The 26561-nt window shown below is 37.1% G+C and overlaps 1 protein-coding gene across 1 annotated transcript in view; it reads left to right on the forward strand.

The window, feature by feature from the left end:
• The first annotated feature begins 1972 nt into the window (after nt 1-1972).
• The window catches only part of LOC134324985 (intraflagellar transport protein 43 homolog A), a 36167-nt gene continuing 11578 nt past the window's right edge, over nt 1973-26561 (forward strand). Inside the window, exons 1-5 of the mRNA XM_063006963.1 lie at nt 1973-2106; nt 3622-3726; nt 13659-13729; nt 20336-20371; nt 20815-20861. Of these exons, the coding sequence (XP_062863033.1) occupies nt 2053-2106; nt 3622-3726; nt 13659-13729; nt 20336-20371; nt 20815-20861 (313 nt within the window). The 5' untranslated portion in view covers nt 1973-2052. The remainder of the gene's footprint in view (nt 2107-3621; nt 3727-13658; nt 13730-20335; nt 20372-20814; nt 20862-26561) is intronic.

Here is a 26561-nt window from a genome sequence, read left to right on the forward strand (position 1 = left end):
GTTTAAAGCAGCAACCTTTAGATTACAGGCCAGTACCTTAGTCGCTGAGCTACCACTGCCTTAAATAATACAATACAGTATTGCAATAGACATTTTTTGCACTTAGAGACAATTTTAGATGTAAAATTGATAAATTACAGGTTAATTGTATTTGAAATTGTGAAAGGGTGGTTAGCAAGGTTATTTTCCCATATTAATGAAAAAGCATGGTGGTGCAACTAGTGGGTGCCGCAGAAATCAAGTCCTGGGCTTGATACCTGCCTGTAAGGATTTAACAGTCTTAATGGGATCTGTTCAGGTACTCTGTTTTTTTTCCCAACCTCTGAAAATATGCAGAATGTCGATTGGGTGCTCTAAATTGTTCCTAGGTGTTAGTAAGAAACAGAATGTGTGTAGTATTAATAAAAAAAATTCTTATATTTATATATAAAATTCAAAACCGTCTTTTTAAAACATGTGAAGGGTGCAGACAAAGTGGATTTTGCTTCTTTTATAGTAAAATGTAAATCAGCTACATAAGATTGTGAATAACAATCATTTTTAAAAAGGTCTGTCAAACTACAAATTACAGCTATGCAAACTTTAACTTTTACTCTGTTAGTACAAATTATATTAATCTTGTATTTATTTACTAATTCATTTACATTGTTAATGAAAAAAAAACATTCATTGTTTAAACCGTGGAGGTAAATATAAACACTAATTAATTAAATATGACTTGTTTCTGGACAGGTTTCTTTGACCTAATCTTTAGAAAACCATTCTTCTACTTATTTATTCATAGTCCTTTAATGACTTTTAAGCAGGTTTTTACATACTTAAAGTGGTTTTAAATAGTAAGTAAGTTTTCATTAAGTGACTACAAAGCTTCTTTTCTATGTATGGTAAGACTTAAATCAACATCAATTTTCAATATTTAAGTAAACGATATAAAAGTTCAGATTTTTGGCACTCAATCAACTATTCATTGACCAACAAAAATAAACTCTCAACTTCCATTGGATGCCATAAACCTAATTTAGCCTTCAATAAATAGTTTCAAGGACATGGAGCCTAGCTACAGAGCATGCCTTTACATGTCACGTCCTCTCTTAAACATTCAGTTAATCTTATTAGAAATGGGTGGTCATGTGATACATTGTAAAAGCAGCTTCAGGGGCTGGCATCATAGATTTAAAATACATACATGCTTACTAAACAATATATGTTTTTATTGTGGCATTTACATTAGATAGATAGATAGATATTAATGTCATGTTTTACACACTTTGGTTACATTCATGACAAAAACGGTAGTTATTCGTTACACAAGATTCATCACAAGTTTAATGTCAAACACAGTCATGGACAATTTTGTATCTCTAATTCACCTCACTTGCCTGTCTTTGGACTGCGGGAGACAACCCACACAGACATGGGGAGAACATGCACACAAATTCTTCACAGAAAGGACTCAGACTGTCCCACCTGGGGATTGAACCCAGGACCTTCATGCTGTGAGGTGACAGTGCTACCCACTGAGCTGCACAGACAGACAGATGGACACTGACAGACAGACAGACAGACAGAGTGAGTGAGTGTCATAGGGCCTAAGACATCTGTAAATTTGTCTTTTTCTTTTAAACCACAGGGCTAAAGTGGTAAAACAGTGGAAGGCTATACCCACCAAGTAGCATCATATGTTTGATTAATTAATTAATTAATTTATTTATTATAACCACTCAATTCTGATAAAGGTTGTTGAATAAGTATTAAATACAATTTATGTAAAATTAAGTTTGTAGTGATTTTCTAGGGATTCCTTCTTTGAGATTTGATTTGTATTTGGTTATTCAGTTATATTATATTATTATTTTTATCCTGGTCAGGTTGTTATAACGCACTATGCAGGGTGCTAATCCTGATTCTGATTCCCATCCCAGTATCAAATCACGCAGTTGTTGTTACCTTAGTGACGGTTGCTGGGCAACGCTTCATCGTTTTCAGGAAGTAAATGCTGACGCCACGGAGAGAGGAGTAACGGGAGCTCTGTTTATACAGACTTGGAGAAACATGGATGACTCGCTGCAGATCGGTGATAACGGGTTTAATGGATTTCAGAAGAGTGTAAGTTCTAATCATTTCAAAGAAATAATACGGAGTGGTTGTGTGCACAACAAAAACGCACTAACTGGATCAAGAAACATAAAGCAGGCTAACGGCTTAGCAAACAAGCTTAGCTTGCTAAACTGACCACTGTATCAAGCTAGCGATCGTTATAACCGCTGGCTCGGTTACCTAACTTTAACTTGGTATTAATACGGTCTGTTTAAAGTCCCAACAGTGTTTCATTTAACGGGAGTTTCATTCGACAGGAGTTGATGTGGAAGCTAGCGAGCGTGTTCTCGAACTAGCTTCTCATCCACTGCTGCGTGTTTTGAACTGAAGCGTCGTGCTGCCTTAGCAACAGGAGCTGCTCACAATGTCGTGGAGAGTAGAACTAACATTCAGTGTTATCAAATATTTAAACAAATATAAACATTAGCAGCATAAAAACATTCACCGCCCCTGTCATTTCTTTAGAATTATAAACACTATGTTAGAATGTGTGCTGGTATGAGTGTAAGCACAACAGTGTCACTCGCTACTGGTTAAGAATGATGTTTAATAAACATATACAGTGGTACCTTGTAACTCGACATCCCCTAAACTCGAAATCTTTGAACCCTTAAACTTGACGTTTCCCTTAAACTCAACATGTGTGCGACTGTTGTTTTACTTCAAATAAATGAGCATTTTAAAATATCCTGACAAAGTTCAATATTTGATAATGCTTCGCTATCACTGCAAAATGAATGCGCACAGTAAACAGCAGCACCGCGACCCAGATCAACCACACAGAAGCATAAAATCATAACCGCTGCTTACCTGAGCTTCTTTTCTAATCTATGTTTGTAAAGCTATGTTTGTTTGTTGTTCCATTAGGGATTTAATCCACTTGGTTTTTCTTCTTGGTGGCCATCTTGTATGTTTCCAGAATATTTTCAGAATATACAAATTAATTTCCAACTAACTAACAAAATCCGGATAATTTGTCCTCTCATCTTGCTTACCTAAATGACACACATTGGAGAAATGAAAATTTGCGCACTGATCCATATGAAATAGAGTGAGCAAAACAAATGAATCTTTACCATATATAAGAGCACAGCTCCCTGATTCGATTCCAATAAATTATTTGTTTGAAAAGACGTTTCTGACTTTTTACTCAGTGATTCAGTTTGCTTTTTTCACAGACTGATGTGAAGAAATGGGGAGGGGTAAATTCCATGTGTATGGACAGAGTCCGACAGAGCTATAGAGCCAAAAGGGCACAGTGTATTAAATAATGACACTATAAAGTACAAATAATTCATCTTACATATTTCTATTGCAATGTAATTGGTTTTTGTCATAATGAAATATGAAATGGTACCATGAAACACATTAACAGGTTTTTCAAACATCCTTATGGGAAAAAATACCTTGAAACTCAACGTCTTGTAAACTCAACACCACCCCCAGAACCAATTGATGTCGAGTTTCAAGGTACCACTGTACAGTGAATGAAACAGACCCAAAATGTTGTCCTTTTACCAACAGACTGCAAAAAGTGGCAGGAGGGCTCGTCAGTTGGTTGACCAACTATCTACAGAAGAATCACGCCCTGGCGGGAAATCCTCCTCGGGCACCTTAGCATCTGCAGAGGTATGTTTTAGGAGTTAAAAAGTCTTTCTTCCCAGGTACTGTCATTGCATATCCATGCATCGGTCATTGTATTATCTAATCTTACTGGTTTATCTGCTCCTGCCTGAATTCCTGTACCTGAACCAGGAGGAGGATGATACGGTACAGTAACAAAATTCATGACTTTGCTTGTAGTGCAGTTGCAGTGCTTAGTTGTGCATTTTGTTTGATAATTTTATACCATGTTGACAAATTGACATCTAGTAGTCAGACACAGGCAAAAACAATAAGCCTACAAAGTTACTTGGTATAAAATTACAAAACATTTGCTGTTGGATGTTATGTTATATTATATCTTTGTTTTTATAGTAGTGTACATAACAAAATCGAAGTAATGGCTGTGGCTATTTTAGCCACATACACACAAAGGCAGTTGTAGCTCAGTGGTTAAAGTACTGGACTGGTAATAAAATGGTTGCTGATTCGAGTTGCCACTGTTGGGCCCTTAAGCGAGGCTTTTAACTATCAATTGCTTAGATTGTATTCATAACAGTTGTAAGTTGCTTTGAATAAAATCATCTACTAAATGCTGTGAATGTAAATGATGTACATGATGCCTTACTTAACTGTAGGTGCTGCTATTCTAAAGTAAAAACATCTGGGAGCAACAATAGCTCATCCCTAAAACAACAGCCCACATAAAAAGGACTGCTCCAACAAATATAATGTAAAAATGGTCTTTTCCCAGTTGCAACACTTTGGTTTAGACAATGTTTCAATCTGTCTCTGGAAGCAACACTAGTATTATTCTCACTGTTAAAGCACTTCATGGTCTCGGTCCCATATATTTACGTAACCTTCTAAATCGGTACTCTCCCTCGCGTACTTTACGGTCTGCTGACGATGGTCTTCTGATTGTCCCCAGATTCAGGCTCTCTACTATGGGTGGGAGATCTTTCTCCGTCTCTGCTCCTCTTCTTTGGAACTCTCTTCCTCTTTCCCTGCACTCTACCTCTTCTTTTTCTGAATTCAAATCTTTACTTAAAACTCATCTGTTTACCCAATATTTTTCTTCTTCTGCTGCCTCATGATTCATTAGTCTATGTCATTTATACGCTTTTCATGTGTTTGTCTCAATTCTTGTATCTTGATTTACTCTTCTGTTCTTTGTAAAGCGTCCTTGGGTGTTGTGAAAGGTGCTATATAAGTCGAACTTATTATTATTATTATTAGTAGTACAATAACAATTATTCTTTATCAAGAGCTTGATGGACTGAGCTATGCTGGCCTAAGCCTACGTTTATTATTTCAAAAAGTGAAAACATTATCTTAAACAATAAAATATGCTTGCCTGCTGACAATCTGGATAAATCTAGGTTTGGTGGATGCCAAAAGGACTGTACAATTAACTTGCTAGAAGCAAAATCAAATTTTAAAGGCCTTAGTTTTACTGAAGAAAAAGTTCAAATGCAACCGCATACTTTGTTATACTAGGGAATTGTGTTATGTAGCAATGTAAAATGCTGTCAGATTATTTAACTGATAAATGACAGTCATTACTCTTTGGTTAATCATAATAAAGAATCATATAACTACTTAACACATTATGTAGAGTTAGGCTTTATTGAATGAAAATCAGCATTACATACGATGTGTGGCAGCAATTTAGAACAGTTACATGAACATGACCAGAGTTTGTTTGGCATATTTTAAACCTAAAAAGCTTAAAATCCATTGCAAGAGACTAGTCTTCAATTGGAGAGCTGACTTGAAGCAGCCCTTATGGCTCTGTGAATTGTAGTTCAAAAGACTGAATGATGCCGTTCATATCAAAATATTAAAGTTGCTGTAGTTTCAGCACTGATTTTATTTATTTATTTATTGTAGTTACAGTGCAGTAGTCTTGCATCAGCGCAATGGCATCTACAGTATGGAGGGTTTGCTTTGTCCCCAGCAGCTGTACATGGACTGACTTTTCTCTGAAAGGAATTCTAGCAATGCTTATTCCCCCTGTAAATTTCCTAACTTAGACTTTTCCTCAAGCAAAAACAGGATTCTCGCGCCCTCCTGGCTGACCTCCAGGCTCCTAGCTACATTAAAACATTTTTGAGTTTCTGTGTGACTGTGCCAGTGTATAGATAGTCACTATTAAAATCTGTACTAAAAATAAAAGCGACATAAAATAGGTCAAATATTTAGATGCAAGGAGGTAAAAGATTTCCAGGCTTCATTTGGTGAAATAGCAGAGGATAACAGAATAGTGTTCACACATCAAACCGTGTAGTTTAAAGATAGCTTCTGTTCCAGTAAAAATGTAAGAGCATCATCTTATTAGCCTTTACATTTCAATGAAGGCTTTTTTGGGCATTTGTCAAACTCACTCAGACGGTTAGCTAGTAAAGCTATTAGTAGTATTATTAGTATTATTTGTAGTACAATTTTTCTTATTTATAAAAAAACTTTGGAAATTATATTGAGAAGAAAAAATGCTTGTCTTTTACGAGCATAACTAACACAATCAAATATAACTTTTGCATAACTTATTGCTTATTGTTTGACAATTTTTGATGCTTTAAAAATAATTGTAAATTACATAATTTGTACCATTTGCCAGGTTTGATTAAGAAGTAGCACTCAGGTTCGGCCTAAGTGATTCCTTTTGGCTGCCCACGTTAGGCAGTTGTAGCCTAGTGGTTAAGGTACTGGACTATAATCCAAAGATCACTGGTTCAAGCACCACCACTGCCAATTTGCCACTGTTGGACCCTTGAGCAAGTAAACATTACAGTAAACATTACTATACTCTAGTTTAAGTAAACAACAGTCCAAGAACACAAATCTGCTCAAACCTGTTTTTTTTTTTTGTTTTGCAAGAAGTGAATAAGAGCGTTAGTAAGTAAGTACATGTCAGCTTAAGTGCTTAGTAAAGAGGTGGGTTTTTAATCGTTTTTTAAAGACAGCAAGAGACTCAGATGTTTGGACAGACAGGGGTGGGTTTTTAGTCATGGGTTTTTAATAATTTTAATCGTTTTTTAAAGACAGCAAGAGACTCAGATGTTTGGACAGACGGGAAGTTCATTCCACCACTTGGGTGCAAATACAGAGAAGAGCCTTGATGCATGTCTTCCTCAAGTCCTGCGTGGAGGATCAAGTCGAGCAAGACTAGTGACTCGGAGGTTGCGTGGTACAGAGCGGGGTTTGATTAGACCTTGAAGGTAGCTTGGGGCTGGTCCATTTTTGGCTTTGTAGGCGAGCATCAGTGTTTTAAACTGAATGCATGCCGCTACAGGAAGCCAGTGAAGAGAACGCAGCAGTGGGGTGATGTGGCAGTGTTTAGGTTGGTTAAAAACCAGGCGAGCAGCTGCATTTTGAATGAGCTGCAAGGGTTTAATAGTGGACATGGGAGCTCCTGCCAGGAGGGAGTTGCAGTGGTCCAACCGTGAGATTACAAGTGACTGCACAAGAATCAGAGTAGCTTCCACCTAAGATTGGTTACAGGTCCTGCCTAACATAAGGTTATTGCATGTGTCACTTAACATAACTATGTTTGTTAGCTTCCAGTCCTTAATAAACTGTGTGAGCATGTAATTACGCTCTCTTTAACCTTTTTCAGAACTGGAGACCGCCATGCCTTCAAGCTACAAAATAGGAAAGTACTGTAAATATATCCACAAAGTTGAATCAGTTCATTTGGACACTGTGATGAACTGATTCAACTTTGCGGATTTGAAAGTACAGTGTGAGCAGCAAAGTTAGGATGACTGGATTTGAGACACTGTCTTTTTGCTGCTATTTGGAATTTTAGTTAGGGAGTTGTTTCTGAATTTTTAAAAATTGGAAGTCCAGAGTTACCCGCTTAATCAAATGCAGAAGTATTTGGGAGCACGAATGGGAAGCAGCAGAAGCGATCAGTAAGAATAAAGGCCTTAGGATTGATATTCATCCTAACTGCTTTACTTTGAATTAATAAAGGGTCACTAATCCACTGTGGCATTTACAAAGCTTTGAACTGCATTCCAAAAGTGGAGTGGTAAATTCTGGATGAGTTGTGGTAGTATCAGGGAACAGCAATAAATTTAGAGCTGTATTTCCACAAACATGCAGAGCGGTTTAAAGAAATAACCTTGTCAGGAATGTAGTCAGATTATTCTATTGTTTTTATATTGTTTAAAAATGCAAAGTGCTCTGAAGCTATCAGCAAATCGCATCAAATGTTTAGAATGTAAGCTGACATTTCGAATAAATGACATGTATTACTGTATGTCAGGAGAACACAGATCACATGCAATATTGTATGTTACTGTTAGCTTAGTAGTCAATGCTCTTGAATCTTCATCAGAAGATTGCTGGTTCAACTGCCAAGTTGTCACTGTTGGGTCCCTAAACAAAACTCCACCAATAGCTTGCTTTGAATTGGGGAAAATGTATGTCACTTTGAATACCAGCATCTGCTAAATGCTGTTTATGTAAATATATGTGAGCACAACTAAATAGTAATAAATTAATAAATGAATATACAGTGTGCAGCATCAATGCTCTATAATTAACCCGGTTGTAGTTATATCATTCACCTAGGAAAGCTGTTGAGCCAACTTGCCAGGATCCAATTTTGCCCCCATATGCCATGAAATCACCCATTTTACTTAAATTGGACAACCAGCTGTCCTCCTGTCTCTGTCTCTACAGTTTCACATAGCTCTGGTGAACGACCCCAGTAATAAGTGATTATCTGCTTTTTTCACGACAAGCTCAAGAAATTCTTTTAGGACTCTGTCATTTGTTTAGCCTAATTTGGTAATAAGAACGGTTGTGGTTTTTTCGTGCCCATTTGTTGCCCACCCACCCTCCATCATTTAAAGAGGTCCTCAATTTTCTCTCTTTGACGTCTGTGATCCTAATCCAGTGCTATTTTCAGAATCTAAGAATGTGAATCGGAGAGGTTTTTTCCCTTGGAGTTCGGTTGGTTCATTCCTAGCATTCAGCATTTTCTGCAACCCTGTGTGGCATTCCCACACACAGCCGTTCTTCATGCTGCTCATTCTTTAGTTTTATCACTAAACCCCGGTCAAAAATTAACCCTGTCACTTGAAATCCAACACACATGCAACTGTACTTATTATTCTTTAATTTAACAAAATGCAGTTTTTTGTGACCATGATAACTGCATAGGAAATTACTGCATTATCCTAGCTTTTTTGTCATGTCAGAGATGTGGTGCTCACATCCCACATTCTGTATGTATCCACTAAAAGACTAGACGTTACTAGGGATGTAACGTTGCACTCTACCCATGATGCGATTCACGATACTGGGTTCATGATACAAATCTTTCCCGATTTTTTTCCGAAATTAAATTGAGGACAAATTATGACAAATTATTATAAGCTTCCTTTTATTATTTCTCTTTAAAAAAGTTGGTAAAAAGGTACAAACTATGCGAAACAGAGCTGCACATTTCCCTTTTTGTGTAAACAAAAATGAAATGAAATTTTAAAACAAATCCCACATTAAATAAATAAATAATAAATAAATAAATAATAAATGAATAATACAAATAAAGAAAGTATCCGCACATAAATAATTTTGGCTAGAAAATTTAGAATTTGGCAACCCTGTAGTGACATCAACCAGGCAAGGTGAATAGCGCCAGTGCCCTCTGCTGTTTAAAGTGAATATCGATTCATTTTACATGTAAACCGATTTGAATCGTTACACATGTGAATTGATTTTTAACTGTCCTGTGGTGCATCGTTACATCCCTAGATATTACTATATTAAACATTAAAAAATTATAAGCACAAAGGCATGAGCCAAATACAAGTATTGCAAGCACAATATCTGATGTTTGAAAAACACATGACGTTAAATGTTCTATTGCATTAGGACTAAAATCTAAATCTAACCAAAAGAAACATGCCATTGTTTAAAATAGCATTTTTAAAAATATTATCAGTATATCAGTACACACACCAGCAATGTAGTTCCACTACAAGTTACTTCACAATAAGAATATAGTTAAAATGTTGCATTCTAGTCATAAAATAAAAACAAATGTTAGTTGTATGTGACAGTAGGCATCACTAATAAATGTGGTATAATTCATAATTAGACAGGCTACTGAGCTTGGGTTTTTTCTTTTGTTTTGATATTTCTGTGATTATATTATGGTTATATCCTATAAACTATTGACCAATGTATGAAATTAATTAACATATGATTTGTACACTTCATGTTGATCTGTACACTTCAGTTCAATGCACAGCTGAAGAGAATAGACTGCTAAAGGACATGCACTGGCATAAAACAGGGCATCACTTTATTGGTGACAATCCATCATCGTCTATCATTGTGCATTAGGCTACTGAAATGTTGGTTCATGTCTGAATGAAGCACACCTTGCAAGTCAAATGGTTTAAATCTTAATCTATCCATTATTTAGTTAAGCCAGTTTTGCCTTGACGTTGTTAATTTTTTTTTTTGCCAAGTGTTAGTGTTTTCCTCTTTGTTATCCAAACAAAAAAAATAAAAAATTGCCATGTACTAATGTGTAGCAATGATCACTGACCTTACCTAGGCTAGGGACATCTACAGTTCTTCAGATTTTTTTTTCTGGGCACTTGCAAAACCTTCTGTAAATATTAGTAGGCTAACCACTCCTGGGTAGATTCAACAGTGGTCCAATATTGGTTTGAAATTTGTTTAAATATGACATATTGTTCCTATAGACGTTTTAAGGTCCTAGAGTAACAGTGATGCAGGTGTGGAATGGTGACTACAAATTATGTTCTTAAATGTGTTGTCTTATTCTGGTTCTATTTGTGCCATATTGTGTTTTGTTTAATGATCTGAAATCATTTAGTGTGACAAATATGTAATCAGAGGATAGATGCAGACAGTCACCATGCTACTTTTTTACACTACAGAAGGAATGTGGGCCGTCACTGTTTTTTCAACACAGCATCAACTGAATCAGAAATGAACACATGATCTTGGGTCATTCTCTTAGGAAGCCCAAAAAATAATCATTAAGTTCAGGTGTTTCAGCTGTTGCTCTGTTTGCTTGTTGTTTGTGGTAGAAACCACTTACATTCAGATGCAGTAATGTTGATTTACCTCATTCAAAAACTTCAGGAAAAAAGCAGTGGGTTTAATGCCAATGCAGGCAGATGGGATGGATTCTTTTGTTAATTCAAAGCAGTTCTATGACAAAATATTCAGTATCTAAACCATCCTGTGTTTATAAAAGTGGGGTTTAAGTGTGTAATTGTTTTTTTAAAAATCAAAGCTCTGGAAATATGTGTTCCTATATATCTGTTTTGGGTAAAAATTGAGGGACTTTTGGTGGAAATATGAGAAAATAGCATTGCTTTGTTTGTGTGTTAGTAGTCTTTTGAAGTGAGTGTTTGCATTTAAGTGAGTCTCAGTTTTGCTCAACATAAACTTATGAGTTGTTTTGAATTGAACTAGGACTGGACCACTATTTTCTATGTAAGGATACCTAAAAAGAACGGCAAAAAATACCAAAAGATACTAGCTTAAATAAACCATATATGAGGCATAAGGTATAATGAGTGAATTAGTGAACATCCCTTCTGACCAGATAGCTATTTATACCAGCAGGTATATTGCCCTTTGGTTAGGGAGTCATTTAAGTAATGTGTTTTAATTAAGGCAACCCCTCTATAAAGTTTTTAAACCCCTCTGAAGTTTTTTGTAACATCTTGGAAATGGTTGATCCACATTCAGAACATCACATTCAGTCACAAACATTGACTGAAGTGGTAAAGTAATTAAAAACACCTTATCCACAAATGTATTACACAGGTATTGACTGACAACACATTGAGTAATTTGACATCTACATTCAGAAAATATTTACAGTCTTTAGGGGGGTGGCCGAGGCCCTGTGATGGAATTGTGTCCTATCTGGAGTTTGTTACTGCATTCCGCACAGTCACACAATTAAAGAAAATCTTGATAGGCCTTGGCTATTTTGTTATGGTTTGAAGAAAAAAAATACAAAACACGATTTTTTTTTAAAGGCATTTAATTTTTTAAACACACTGATTTTTTTTAATCAAAATTAATTAGTATTTATTATACTGTATAAAGGTGCATCTTCTCAGCTCTACATTTAAACACTAACAACTGACCAGCATTTAAGACTGTGATGTTTTTTTACTGTCTCATACAGTACAACATAACGAATAAATGCATTTACCTGCCTGCTTTTTAGAGACAAAAGTATGTGGACACCTGACCATGAGCTTTTTAGACATCCCATCCAAAAAACAATTGGCATTAGAATGGAATTGCCCATCCTTCCTTTATAACCACAAGAGCCTCTACTTTTCTGGGATGGCTGCAGAAATTTGTGCCCATGCAGGCACTGCTGCCGGATGAGAAGGCCTGACTAGCAATTAACATTAATTCATCTCATAGGTGCTCAGTGGGGTTGAGGTCTGGGAAACTGGGCTCCAAGACTGTTGGAACACAAAAATTGATGGTATGGTGTGGTATATGGGGTACAAAGATAGTGGGGCCATTCTTCATCAATGGAAACCTCAAGGCCACTGGATATTTGAAATTGCTATATGATGATGTGTTTCCCTCTTTATGCACTGAAGCTGGCACGTTCCCTGAGTTTTTCCAGCAAGATGGTGCACCACCACATTATGGGTGTCAGGTCCGAGCATTCCTAGATGAACAGTTTCCTGGAAAGTGGATTGGTCGTCGTGGGCCAGTTGAATGGCCCCCAAGGTCTCCCGATCTGACCCCCTTAGACTTTTATCTTTGGGGTCATCTGAAGGCAATTGTCTATGCTGTGAAGATACGAGATGTGCAGCACCTGAAACTACGAATACTGGAAGCCTGTGCTAGCATTTCTTCTGCGGTGTTGCTATCAGTGTGTGAAGAGTGGGAGAAGAGGGTTGCATTGACAATCCAACACAATGGGCAGCACTTTGAACACATTTTATAAGTGGTCAGAAACTTGTAAATAACTCATGAAAGAATAAAGTTACGTTAAAACCAAGCACACCATTGTTTTTCTTGTGAAATTCTCAATAAGTTTGATGTGTCACATGAAATGTTTGATGTGTCTTCCCATTGAAAAAACTAAAGTTGGATCCAAAATGGCCGACTTCAAAATGGCCGCCATGGTCACCACCCATCTTGAAAAGTTTCCCCCTCCCATATACTAATGTGCCACAAACAGGAAGTTAATATCACCAACCATTCCCATTTTATTTAGGTGTATCCATATAAATGGCCCACCTTGTATAAAGGTGCATCTTCTCAGCTCTACATTTAAACACTAACAACTGACCAGCATTTAAGACTGTGATGTTTTTTTACTGTCTCATACAGTACAACATAACGAATAAATGCATTTACCTGCCTGCTTTTTAGAGACAAAAGTATGTGGACACCTGACCATGAGCTTTTTAGACATCCCATCCAAAAAACAATTGGCATTAGAATGGAATTGCCCATCCTTCCTTTATAAATTTGTGCCCATGCAGGCACTGCTGCCGGATGAGAAGGCCTGACTAGCAATTAACATTAATTCATCTCATAGGTGCTCAGTGGGGTTGAGGTCTGGGAAACTGGGCTCCGTGTAGGTCACTAGAGTTCTCAACCAAACACCTTAAACCATCGACCTTATGGATCTTGTTTTCTGAGGTACAGTCATGCCAGAACAGGAAAGGGCCTTCCCCAAGTGGTTGCCACAAAACTGGAACTTTTTCTAATTAAGCATTTACACCTGTTGTTGATTGGTGTGGCTTAAACACATGAGCACAATAATTAGGAAAGGCTTCCACATACTCCTGGCAATGTAGTACATTTTTAGTGCACATTGTATCTTGCCTTGTTTTGCATTTATACATCTAAAAAGTTGTATGTGTGTAAATGGCTTATTATGGTGATGTATTTTGTTTGTCATCTGTTAGGGACCCCCGCTTAAGCCACCTCGCAGACAGGGGGGCTGGGCTGAGGAGACCACCGGGATCAGCTCTGCCAAGTGAGTCCTTGCATTTTGTCGATAAACCTGGCACAATTATTACATAATCACATTATTACAATTATTTTGAGCTAATCATATTTATTAAAACAACTGCAGTTAACTGTACATTTTTGTGCAATGGTACCACCAGGTTTCTTATCAATTGCTTGTTAATATAAACAAATCAATATGCCATTCTTTTTTTAGTTATTGTTTTCAGTAAAGACTAAAAACAGTTAATTATTTGTAACCATGTCTTACTGTTTAACACTGTCATACTGTGTACATATGTTGTGTTTGGATAACCTGCTTATTTCAGTTATAGTTTTTTTTTATGTATGAAATTACACTAGCCTGTATTTAAGTGTTCTTACGTTTGCAGTTACATTATAAAGTCACATTAGACACTCCCCCAAATGGCAAACATGTTATGATACTGGCTGTGCTAGAAAATATGATCTTGCAGTTTACCCTGCAACCACTAAAACCTAAATTCTACAGCATGCACCTTTTTAAGGGGCGAGTAGAACAATTGTGTGTCTAAAGGACCACAAACCAAACTTGAAAAAGATGGTAACTATTTTTACCAGTGGACAAAATATTGAAAACAAGAAACCTTAGAAAGCCAAATCAAAACCAAAGTCTGAAGCAGAAGAGACAGATGAGTGCGGTAGTTGGAGTAGGAGATATGACACGCTCGCCCATAGCAGAAAAGAAGGGCGTTGCCTCACAGCGACATTAGCAATAAATACAATTATTTTCATGATGATGAACTGTCATACAAAAGTTGAAACTCATGATTGGGTGTTGGTACAAGGTTTGAAGAGTAATAATTTGATAGCTATGGAATTGTTATTAGCTGACTGTTTCCAATGACCACTCTTGACCTGCCTCATAATCATTTACATTTACATTTTGTCATTTTGTCACAAAGGCCTTAGGCCTTTATCCAAAGCGACTGACAGTACTGTGACATTATATTGTCTAGTAAGCATTAAGGGTTAAGGGCCTTGCTTAAGGGTCCAACAGTGGCAGTGGTGGGGCTTGAACCAGTGACTCTTTAATTTACTAGTCCAGTACCTTAACCACGAGTCAGTGGCCTAACAAGTTAATGGTAGTGTCTGAGTGTTTGCACATACCAGAATTGCTTTTTTTCATTCATTAAATATGGGGTGTCCAACAAGTGCATGGTCAGTCAGGTGCCTCTATACTTTGTGTCATTTTGCTTTCATTTAATTAAATTAACTACAAGGTGGTTTAGTGGGTAGCACTGTCACCTCACAGCAAGAATGTCCTGGGTTCGATTTCCAGATGGAGTGGACCAGGTCCTTTCTGTGTGGAGTTTGCATGTTCTCCCTGTGTCTGTGTGAGTTTCCTCTGGGTGCTCCGGTTTCCTCCCACAGTCCAGAAACTTGCAAGTGAGGTGAATTGGAGATACAAAATTGTCCATGACTGTGTTTGCCATTAAAGACTTGAATTGATGAATCTTGTGTAATCAGTAACTACCTGTCCTGACATGAATGTAACCCAAATGTGTAAAACGTAATGTTAACATCCTTAAAAATGATAAATAAATAATAATTCAATCAACTTGCTTTGAGATTTGAGTTTTTGGTTAGGAAATGTGATGATCCTTATGTGCCGCTGGAGAATGACGTTCTCTGCTCAAATTCAAGGTTAAGAATCGATGCGTCCTTTAATTAGATTAATCCGGCATTACATTGCTAATTCTCTCAGACTGATAAGATAAGGTTGCCATGTGGTTCTATTGAATCCTAGGGTTAAATTGATAGTGTTTAGATTTAGTAATGCTGTGGTGTACAGGCCTCTTTTGCTGTATCAGTGCACATGACAATCTATCAAAGGCAATGTGTCACTTGTTCCAGTTGATTCACTACTCAGCTGCTTCACTGCTTCTCTCCTTCAAAACTAGAGACGCATAGACTGGCACTCTGAAGTGAACAAGCCAACCTGATTGGATTCATTTACATGGTTTTCTGAGTCACTGATTCGGGGAGTAGCAGGAACCTCTATACATCTGTCTCAAGCCAGGTCAGGGTGTCAGCTCGGCGTGACGGCCTAACCTATCTTGATTTTCTCTGCTGTAGGTTGAGCGTGAGAGAGGGTGATAAAGGAAAAAGAACGAGATGGAGTGCTGCATAAGGTGTTAAAGGGGTTCACGATGCATTGATCCTCCTCTGTGAAACAAAGTAACTAATGGTCCCCTCTAGAGCATGCAAGGACTTTTTTTCGCTCAATGTCACCCCTCATGCTCAATCACCACTGCCCTGCTCACACTAATCCCACAGCAGAAATCCCAGGATTTGCTGATCTATCACTCCTAATTGGCAGTAACTGATCTGTCAGTTTATTGATGAACCTTTGAAGTCAGGTTGTCAGAATATATTTTATCCCTAACAACTTCTTCCAGACAGTTTGACCATGTATTTTGCTTTACCTTACACGAGTCTTAATCCTGAACTGTGTAATGTCCTTTATTTTTCTTTTTAACAACACTTAATAATTGTTTGGGTTCTAGACTGGGACCATTACAGACTTTGTCTTTTAAACTTTCCACTGGCAATCTGGATAATGCTTTTTCCTTTGCTTGTAGAAGCGCATTATTTAAATTGAGATATGGTTTCAGTGGTGCATAGAACAAACATAACTTTCATTTATGTATGCAGCAGCAAACTGTTTATTCATTAAATCATTTTTATTTATTTATTGAACATTGTCGCTATATTCCAAAGCTCATACTGGGTAATCCATCATAGAAGTATGCCTTTTTTTAATCAAGTGCCATCTGAGCAAGCAAAGATCTAAACATTGAGTAGTGGTTCTGTTTTCTGTCCCATAATTATAGGCTGTTAGATTAAATCTTAAAAAAAAAAAAAACGTTAAAATGTTGGACATATTGATGTCCTGATACAGTGTTCATTTTTTTGCTAAATATTTGCTGGTACTTGTGTATATCAAATGCAGACATTCTCACAGTATCCATACCAGCTTCATGTGTGACGGTAGCAGGTTTTATGTGTTCTTTGTTTATATGGCTAAACTGTGCTGTCAGTCGACATAACACACAGTCAGAGCATGCAATATTTGAGTGAATATAAATTGGAAAATAGGTAAACTGTGATACATTATTGAGCATTTTATTACTTGCTTTTGGATGATGATATGTCAGTTGATTCTGTTACTCTCTCTTTCAAGTGCAGTTGTGGATTTTAAATGCTACGTTTGTGAACATGCCCAAAGCAACATGAAAGTAATAGAAATGACTGCAGATTACTTCTTTATTTAGACAATAGTTAACTGTAGCTGCTCTAAACAATAAAAGCCAATCATGTCTGTATACGGGTATCCGACCAGCCGATACACACCACTGAGGATTTTAACCCAGCAGTAGTCACATCGTATCATTAGTGGAGTAGCGCAATTTACCACTGCACCACCCGGGCACTGCTCTGTTTAGTTATTATAGTAAAAGCACAAACCTAGAACATGATTAAGCTGAAACCTGTGTGCTCTGGAAAGTTTGTTACTCATTTTGCAAAGAAATACACAGATCAGCCATAAAACCTACTCATTGTTTCTACACTTACTGTCCATTTTATCAGCTCCACTTACCATATAGAAGCACTTTGTAGTTCTACAATTACTAATTGTAGTCCATCTGTTCCTCTGCATGCTTTGTTAGTCTCCTTTCATGCTGTTCTTCAATGGTCAGGACTCTTCCAGGACCACCACAGAGCAGGTATTATTTGGGTGGTGGATCATTCTCAGCACTGTAGTGACACTGACATGGTGGTGGTGTGTTAGTGTGTGTTGTGCTGGTATGAGTGGATAAGACACAGCAGGAGGACCAACTAGGTAGGAGTGTCTAATAGAGTGGCCAGTGAGTGAACACAGTATTTAAAAACTCCAGCAGCGCTGCTGTGTCTGATCCACTCATACCAGCACAACACACACTAACACACCACCACCATGTCATTGTCACTGCAGTGCTGAGAATGATCCACCACCCAAATAATACCTGCTCTGTGGTGGTCCTGTGGGGGTCCTGACCATTGAAGAACAGAGTAAAAGCAGGTTAAAAAAGCATGCAGAGAAACAGATGGACTACAGTCAGTAATTGTAGAACTACAAAGTGCTCCTATATGGTAATTGTAGCTGATAAAATCGACAGTAAGTGTAGAAACAAGGAGGTGGTTTTAATGTTATGGCTGATCAGTGTTTACTGCTCATTCCGAACACTTAAACTCACACGGCATCCTAATTTAGGTTTATATTGCACTATAAAATTTAAGGTTTTTTAAACACAGCTGGGAGTGCTATTAATTACTCCCACCATGCTGGTACATGCTGGAGTTTTAAGTTTCCCCTGCTATTTACACACCTCTGCTCATAGTGTTTTGGTCATTAACTCTTAATGTTGATCAAATGTAGTTGAGAGAAACTGTAAGGAGAGAAAAAACTGTAAAGGGACTTGAATTTCAATGCAGCTAAACCCTGCCAAAACATTTATGATCTTTTAGTGAGGCTAATCTAGGTCTTGTAATTTTTTTTTTGGTCTCATGTGGAGCATGAATGTGTAAATGTGCAAAGCTAGGGGAGGTGCTAGTTAATAAAATCTGTTGAAACCTTTGCAGTTCAGATATCCAGGTCAGTTTTCATGCACATTTATCCTATTTTATTATATTTTTTATTATGAGTTAACGGTATTCAGTGGGATGGAAAGATCACATTTTCACAATGCTAGCATAAATTTGATTTTAACAACAGACCTATTGTTTATATAGAGATACACTCCAGATCCTGTTAACTGTAAGGAGTTTTGAGTAAGATAATCTCATTATCTTGGTTTTAAGGAGGTATGGACTTTAATCTTGTTCTAATCCCAGCTGGCATGGGTTGACTTGACTTGGTTGTTGTTTCGTATAGGTCTTAGATTAGCTTTATTGTAGAGTGATTTGAGTGTTGCTTGTTTTAGGTCATGGCTTTATCTTGGAACTTATGAGCCTTGGTCTTTTTCGGCCTTGGTTGCTGTGGGACTTGCCCTGATCTTGACGCATACAGACTTGAATATAGCACTGTGCATCATGTAAAGGTGTCAACTATGTAAACCTCTTAAAAGTTCAGGTAAATTGTTAACTTAAAGAATTACATACACTGTATAGCCAAATGTATGTGGACATCTGAGCATTTTAAAACTTTGGGCATTATAACAGCCTTCACTCTTCTGTATAGGCGTCTGTGGAAGTTTTTGCCTATTAAGTAAAAAAACTTTGCGAGGCCTGGCACAAGACAGACGATCCCCAATGTGTTTTAATTGCTTAAGGGCAGGGCAGCACGGTGGCTCGGTGGGAACTGTTGCCTCACAGCAAGAAGGTTTTGGGTTTGATTCCCTAGTGGAGTGGGTCCTTTCTGTGTAGAGTTTGCATGTTCTTCCCGTGTCTGGGTGGGTTTCCTCTGAATGCTCCGGTTTCCTCCCACAGTCCAAAGACATGCAGTCTGGTTAATTGGAGATACAATATTGTCCATGACTGTGTTTGACTGTAAAAACTTGACCTGATGAATCTTGTGTAACCAGTAACTACCTGTTCTGTCATGAATGTAACCAAACATGACGTTAAAATCCTAATAAAATAAATAAATAAATTGGATGGAGCTAAGTGCGGATCACAAGAGTTTTTTTTTTTTTTTTTTTTTTTTTTACATCAAACTGATCAAACCATGTCTTTATGGACCTCACTTCATGGTCAGGTGCATAGTCATGCTGGGTCAGGAAGGTCCAGAAAGACTTTTCTCTAAAGTGTTGGCAAATAGGAGAGTTGTTTACACACCTACGGTTATATAGTGCATGTAAAATGGACAGACCTTTCTAAGGCACGTTTAAGGGAAGTTTGTGGTTAGGGCTTGATTGGATTAAAGAGTTCTGTATTCTTTACCCCACTAGGGGGCAATAAACACTAAGAGATAGCGTTTGGATCGTAGTAGGCTCTGGTTACTTTACTGAATTCGTTCAGTTAGTGTTGTGCCTTGAGGAGAGTTTTACAGTTGCTGGTTGTTTTGAAAATCAGAAGATGTACTCATATCTGACCATAATACTTCTGTAATGTAAATAAACCTTTTATCTTAATAAAGCTGTATAGTTTCTGTAGTATTGACTTACTGAGACCAGGCTAAATAGAAGATTAGATATATTCTAAAATAACAATATTTTAAATGATATTGTTTATATGATATTCAAACAAGGTGCTCAGGTGGCGCAGTGGTAAATTACACTAGCCCACTACCACTGGAATACAGGGTTTGAATCCCTAGCGGTGAATCGGCCGGACATGATTGCCCATGTCTGAGGGGCGGCTGAGGCCCCGAGATGAATTAGTGTCCTGTCCTGGCTGTGCTACTACATTGCCAATGATGTCCCTGACCAGGGTTAGGCAGTGAAAATACATGAAAATAAAATATTTTTTAAACAGATATACTTACAATTTATTTACAGCACATACCTGGTTTGAGTTTCAAGTGTCTTATTTATGAACAAAATATAATCAGTATGGGTGTTAGTTTGAAATAACATTTATATTTGATCATTTTTCTTTTTGTGTTTTAAAGATCTGGAAGAAGACAAGGTGCTGAGGAGGTCGAAGAGTCAGTTTAATTTCTATCTTTATTTAATCAATGTATTTTTTTCATTATGTTAACCTGCTGAATAAATAAGGTAAAATTTCTTTAAATACATGTAAATAGTGAGACATTTGTTTGTGCTCGCTACTGTAACAAAGCCACTGGAATTTGTCCTTGGTTGCAACTAATCCCAGTGTTTCAAGAACAATCACTTAGCCTGATTAAAAGACATTATAGCAGAGTTCTCATCACTTTAGCGGTGGTTGGGGCCTCTTCGCTGTTGTTTTTGTATTATTTCTACACTTATTTTAACTACAGGTAATATTTACACCAGAAAAAATTAGCTTGATTTTATTTCACTGATTATTAACACTTCCCCCCATGTTTGTTTGGGTGATTATTTTATTGTAAGAAATGATTTCATAGCCTTTGCTCTAACACCTGTTGTTGTTGTTGATTGTGTGCAGCCGGCGGCTGAGGCCCCAGACCCCCGAGGGCTCGGATGATGAGGGCGGTAAGTACCCCTGCAGTTCTGTTAGTGACACTGCTCAGATCATCACAGTGTTGGCAGATTCTGACTCAGTGAGTCTTCACATTGACAGTCAGTGATTGTCGAATCACAGAAAATGAAGAATAGAAAAACCATATCCAGTGGTCTGAAATAAAACAAACAAATTTGGAAACTGTCTAGAACTGACCTGTGCTTTTGATTTGTATTTGTTCTACTTCTGATAGTAAAGACACAACTAATATTAACCAACACACAATTTCAATTATTACATTTTAAATTTAGTTATAGCTCATAGTGCCAGAGCTTCATCGTTTAGACTTGTAACACAACTCAATCTCAAGTGGTAGTTAGAGAATTCTCCATGCCCGTAACCCCTCGGGCCATGACTGGTGCAGCAGCACTCATGCATGCGTTCACTCACACTAGTCCCTGCCTAGAGTGTCTTTCCACCGGGCACATGACTCTCACGCACTCTGGAGCCCCAAGGTCCACCACACAAATAATGTCAGAACTTTCAGCAAAGCATAGCCTGGAATAATTGTTCCATTTTTCTACCAAGCAGCAGGGGAAATAAGGGCTGAAATTGCCGAAAGCAAAAAGGAGGGGTGAAAAGCATAGCCACTGGTTACCTACTTTGGGAAGCCAGTGTGGCACTGGTATAGTGCTAATGATGAATGGTATGAGCGTTGAAATTTGGAGTCATTAAAATATGCTGAATGATAGATCATAACTGTCACATTTAGTTGGTTTTATTAGATTTTATTAGTATTTAATTTTCTTTGTTAGTAATAGTTGCATTCTATCACATCCTACTGACCATGAACCTTTAACCATTATTGCATAAAGAAATTATTGAACATATTTTATTGAACAAACTCCAATATGTAGATTTTTTTTAGTTTATTTCTATTATACCATCACCTACTTAAATATACGCTGTATGACCAAAACTATGTTCAGGTGATTTAGCCCCACCCATTGCTAAAATGTGCATAGAATCAAATAAATAGCATATAGCCTTAAGGGGTGCAACTTAATGTCCATAGTTTTGAGCGGAATGTCCAACATGCTCTTGGTCAGGTGTTTGTCTATATAAATGTCTATAACTACATGGCCAAAAAATATGCAATCAGTGCAAGTATGACACACAGTATGCACATATGCAATGAGCCAACAGACAGAGGTAGCAACAAAGCTTTTTACGACTCTAATCAATATGCTACTTTTAGCTGTATTATTATTTACTTAATAGTTGTATTTAAAAGTGTAAAACATGACATTAAAATCCTAAAGAACAAGCAAACAATAATAGTTGGTTTTATTACTTTATAGCAAGTGATTTTCAAAACTGTTGCATGATTTTGAAGCAGTCAGTTGAACATACCTAACTAATACATCAGCTTGGTCTCTATACCTGTAAATACTATTTTACTGCTCACACACTTTGAAATGGCCAGATACAGAGACTCTACTGATTTGTTGTCTGACCCAGTAAATAGAACATAGACCTTAAATACTTTGTGAAAAAGAAAACAAGCACACATTTGAACCATACTGACTATGAAATGCCGTCCTAATATACACAGAATTACTTGTTCAAATGAATAGAGAAACATGACTATTGCTGATGCTTCCAAAGAGTGGTGACTGATCACCTGATCAATATGATGGTAGATCCATCCTGACAGGAGGGTTTTCTAACATGGACAAGGCCTCATTTTACAGAATACTTTAAACCTATAAAATTCTATTAATTAATCATCACAAAACAGATTTTGGATCACGTGTTAGGCAGTGCTCTTTAAGGCAAGGCAAGGCAAGGCAAGTTTATTTGTATAGCACCTTTCATACACAGTGGCAATTCAAAGTGCTTTACATAAGGAAAAAAAAAATTAATTAAAAGCATTAAAACATTCCTGAGATCTAAAACCTCAGAAAGACTTCTTGCAAACATTTAGTTACAATTAAGAGAACATGAAATTCAAACAAGAGAGATAAAAAAAAAATTAAGGACATGAAAAATTAAAAGAAATTATTGTAAAGTATAACCTACAATTTAGGGAATATGAAATTAAAACAAGAGAGATACAAAATTAAGAACATGAAAACTAAAAGAAAATATAGTAAGATATACCCTACAATTTAGAAGAGCATGGAAAACTAAAAGAATTATGGGTTTAACAGCAAGCAATTGATGCTTTTCTGGTGGCTTCTATTGGCCCAACATATTTTATTGTTATGTAAACACTGTGTAGCCACTTCATTAGGAACATCACAATAATATGGTCAGTAGTAGCTCAGTGGTTAAGGTACTGGGCAAGTGATCAGAAGGTTGCTAGTTTGTGTTCCACAGCTGCAGTTGACCCCTTGAGCAAGGCCCTTAATCCTCATTTGCTTGCATTGTTTTCAGTCACTTTAGATTATAATTTTAATTATTTGAATTTACAATGTGTACATCATACTTATACTAGAAAAGACCCATCTTTGCTACTAGAACAGCCTACACTTTTGTGGCACTGGTTCCACAGGGTGTTGGAAACATTTCCTATAATTGCATCACATAATTAATGCAGATTTGTTAGCTGCACAATGCTAGTATTCTGTTCTCTCTTAATGTGTTCTATTGAAATTAAATGTGGTGACTGGAAAGATCTCTGAAGTCTAAACTGATGTTTCATGTTTATGAAACCAGTTGGAATGTATGAAACTGTCATGCTAGTTATAAGAAGTATTATAAGATGGTAAATTGTGGATTGTGGCCATAAAGGAATCAACATTGTTAGCAGCAATACCCAGGTTGACTTTGGCATTTAAAACTTGAAATCTTCATACCATTATGGCACTAACATTGTCTGTTGACACAAGGAATATTTAGCTCATGGATCAATTCTGTGTCTGCATAGTTTTGTCTTAACAACCTACTTGTTAGCAAAAATCAGGACTCAAAAACCAGGCAACATTCTCCTTTTATTGATTGTGTAGTTTCTGTAAGCCTGTGCCCACTGTAGCCTCAGATTCCTGTTCTCAGCTGGTAGGAGTGAATCCTGATGTGTTTACCCTTAAGGTTTAATGTTTTGTGCATTCTGAGATAATTTTACACCCTCTACGGTTGTAAAGAGTTAATTAAGTTAGCTTCCTGTCAGCTTGTACTAATTTGGCCATTCTCCTCTAATCTCTCTTATTAACAAGGTGTTTCTTCTGACAGAGCTGCCACTAACTGGATGATTTTTGTTTTCCCACACCATTTTCTGTAAACTGTACAGACTCCTTGGCAAGAAAATCCCAAGAAATTAGCATTTTCTGACATTCTTAAACCAGGCTGTCTGGCACCAACAACCACGCTACGGTCAAAGTCACACAGGTCACATTTTCTTTCATTCTGATGTTTGACATGAACACAAACTGAAGCTCTTGACTCTTGTCTCTATGATTTAATCAAATATGTATTGCTGATTTTCTGGGAAAAACGAACATGTAATAGTACATGTACCATGACATGATATATGGCACTAAGGCAGTTTTAAATAGTTCTGTACGTTTGCTAATCTGGCTGTTTTGAAACGGCAAATGACTTTGAACTTATTAACATTAACAAGTAATGTCTGCACTGCCAAAATTACAATGTTAAATATATATATTAATGAATAATATTAAATATATTACTTTATCAAAACTGATATAGTTATTATAATAATATTACTATTTACTTGGTTAGTTAACATAATTGCACATTATTAAATTTCATAAAGTTACCTTTTTTTTGGCTGCTCCCATATTTGATTTTGATAGTTTTAATGCCAGTTACCCTTCATGACACATCCTATTTTTATCTGGGTTTGGGGGGGTCCTTTCTACGGGTGCTTCAGTTTCCTCCCACAGTCCAAAGACATGCAAGTGAGGTGAATTGGAGACACTGAATTGTCCGTGACTGTGTTTGATATAACCTTGTGAACTGATGAACCTTGTGTAATGAGTGACTATCGTTTCCTGTCATGAATGTAACCAAAGTGTAAATCATGACGTTAAAATCCTAATAAACAAACAAACAATCTGGGCTTGGGACTGGCACTAAGAGTGCACTGATAAGTGCATCTCCCCATGGCTAGGCTGTTTGGCCATCCTTCTCCACCCTCAGATATAGCTAAGTATGTCTGTGTAGACACCCGACCTGTCAATCGCACTGGTAGGATATAAACCCCTGATCTCAGTGCTAGTGGGCTTGGATGTTTGACCACTGCACTAACTGAGCACACAAATTTTAAACAGTTATATAAAGGCAGTCATTGATTCAAAGTACAAACTGTGCTGGCTTATTTACCTTGTGAAGAGACTTTCACCTGTTAAATATTGTGAGTAAGTGGGTTTCACATCAAAAAAGAGAAAATCTTTTACAAGACTTTAACTGCTCAACAGTCCGTGGTCTCCGTTGTCTGATTCTCCTCTTCATTATGGATCAGAAGATCAGGAGACAGATCTGGACTGCAAGCAGGCCAGTCAAGCACACACACTCTGTGTCTATGATGTTACACTGTTGTAGCATGTACAAAATGAGGCCTGGCATTGTCTTGTTCATATAACAGTAGATTTCCTGGGAAACCAAGTCTCCTTGATAACAGCACTTCTCTCCAAAATCTAAATATGCACCTTTTCATCAGAGAAAATCTTTGCACTGTATCTTTGGTGGTTCTGTTCTTTGTCCAGACTCCCTGAATCTTTTCACAATATTATGTAAGGTAGATGGTGAAAGACCTAAATAATTTGCAATCTTAATTAATTGATTGACAAGTCTCTCATGACGTTTGGCACACACTGGTGAGCCACCACCCATCATTGCTTGTACAGACTGAGCCTTAAGTGAATCCTCTTTTTATACCCAATCATGATTCCCTCACCTGTTACCAATTCACCTGCTTATTGTTGAATGTTTTAAAACACTGTACCTTCCATATTCTATCAGTTTTTATGCTTATTTTACCCTGTCCCTTTTTACAGTGTGTTGCAGACATAACATTTTTATTTACAAACTACAGTGATGTCAATCGCTGAATACAATGGAAATCAAATCCTTTTTTTCTCCTTTTGTCAAATTAATAATTTTATTTCTTTTTCTTCAAAAAAATTGGACAAGGATTTATTTTAACATGGAATTTTCCAAAGAATGTATATACTCTCACGGAAGACTATGCAGGCAAACAGTATTGCTTTTATTGGTCTATTGATGTGAGTATAATACATTACAATTCAGTTAAGTTTTCTAAGTGCTAGGGTTATTGTACTTTTCTGAAACTAATTTTAAATTCTATTATGGTACGGTGAAGTGCAGCCTCGCTTTTTGATGGAGTCGTCATAGTAGCTTGTATTCCGTGACCCCTACTTCTCCCTTGACCCCTCATAATAGGCTGCAATGGAACCTAATTTAAAAACGTTGTTTTGCTTTGGCCACTTAATCATGATGTTTGCATACACAAAGCTAAAGTCTTCCATGTTTCACATTGAACTCTCATAGAATAGTGTTGATAGTGCATTATTCACCAAGATGAGGGGAGGGTTGGGTGGGGGGGGGGGAACAAGCCTGGAATCTATTTGCGAAGAGCTGGACATAGAGGCTTTTTGATGTCACTGCGCTAAGACCATTAAATTTGATTGGGGGTCCAGGGGGGATGGATTCTGCTGAATGCACTGCTTTGGAAATGAGAGGACAAA

Source organism: Trichomycterus rosablanca, chromosome 13 (assembly GCF_030014385.1).
Source record: "Trichomycterus rosablanca isolate fTriRos1 chromosome 13, fTriRos1.hap1, whole genome shotgun sequence".
Lineage (NCBI taxonomy): Eukaryota > Metazoa > Chordata > Actinopteri > Siluriformes > Trichomycteridae > Trichomycterus > Trichomycterus rosablanca.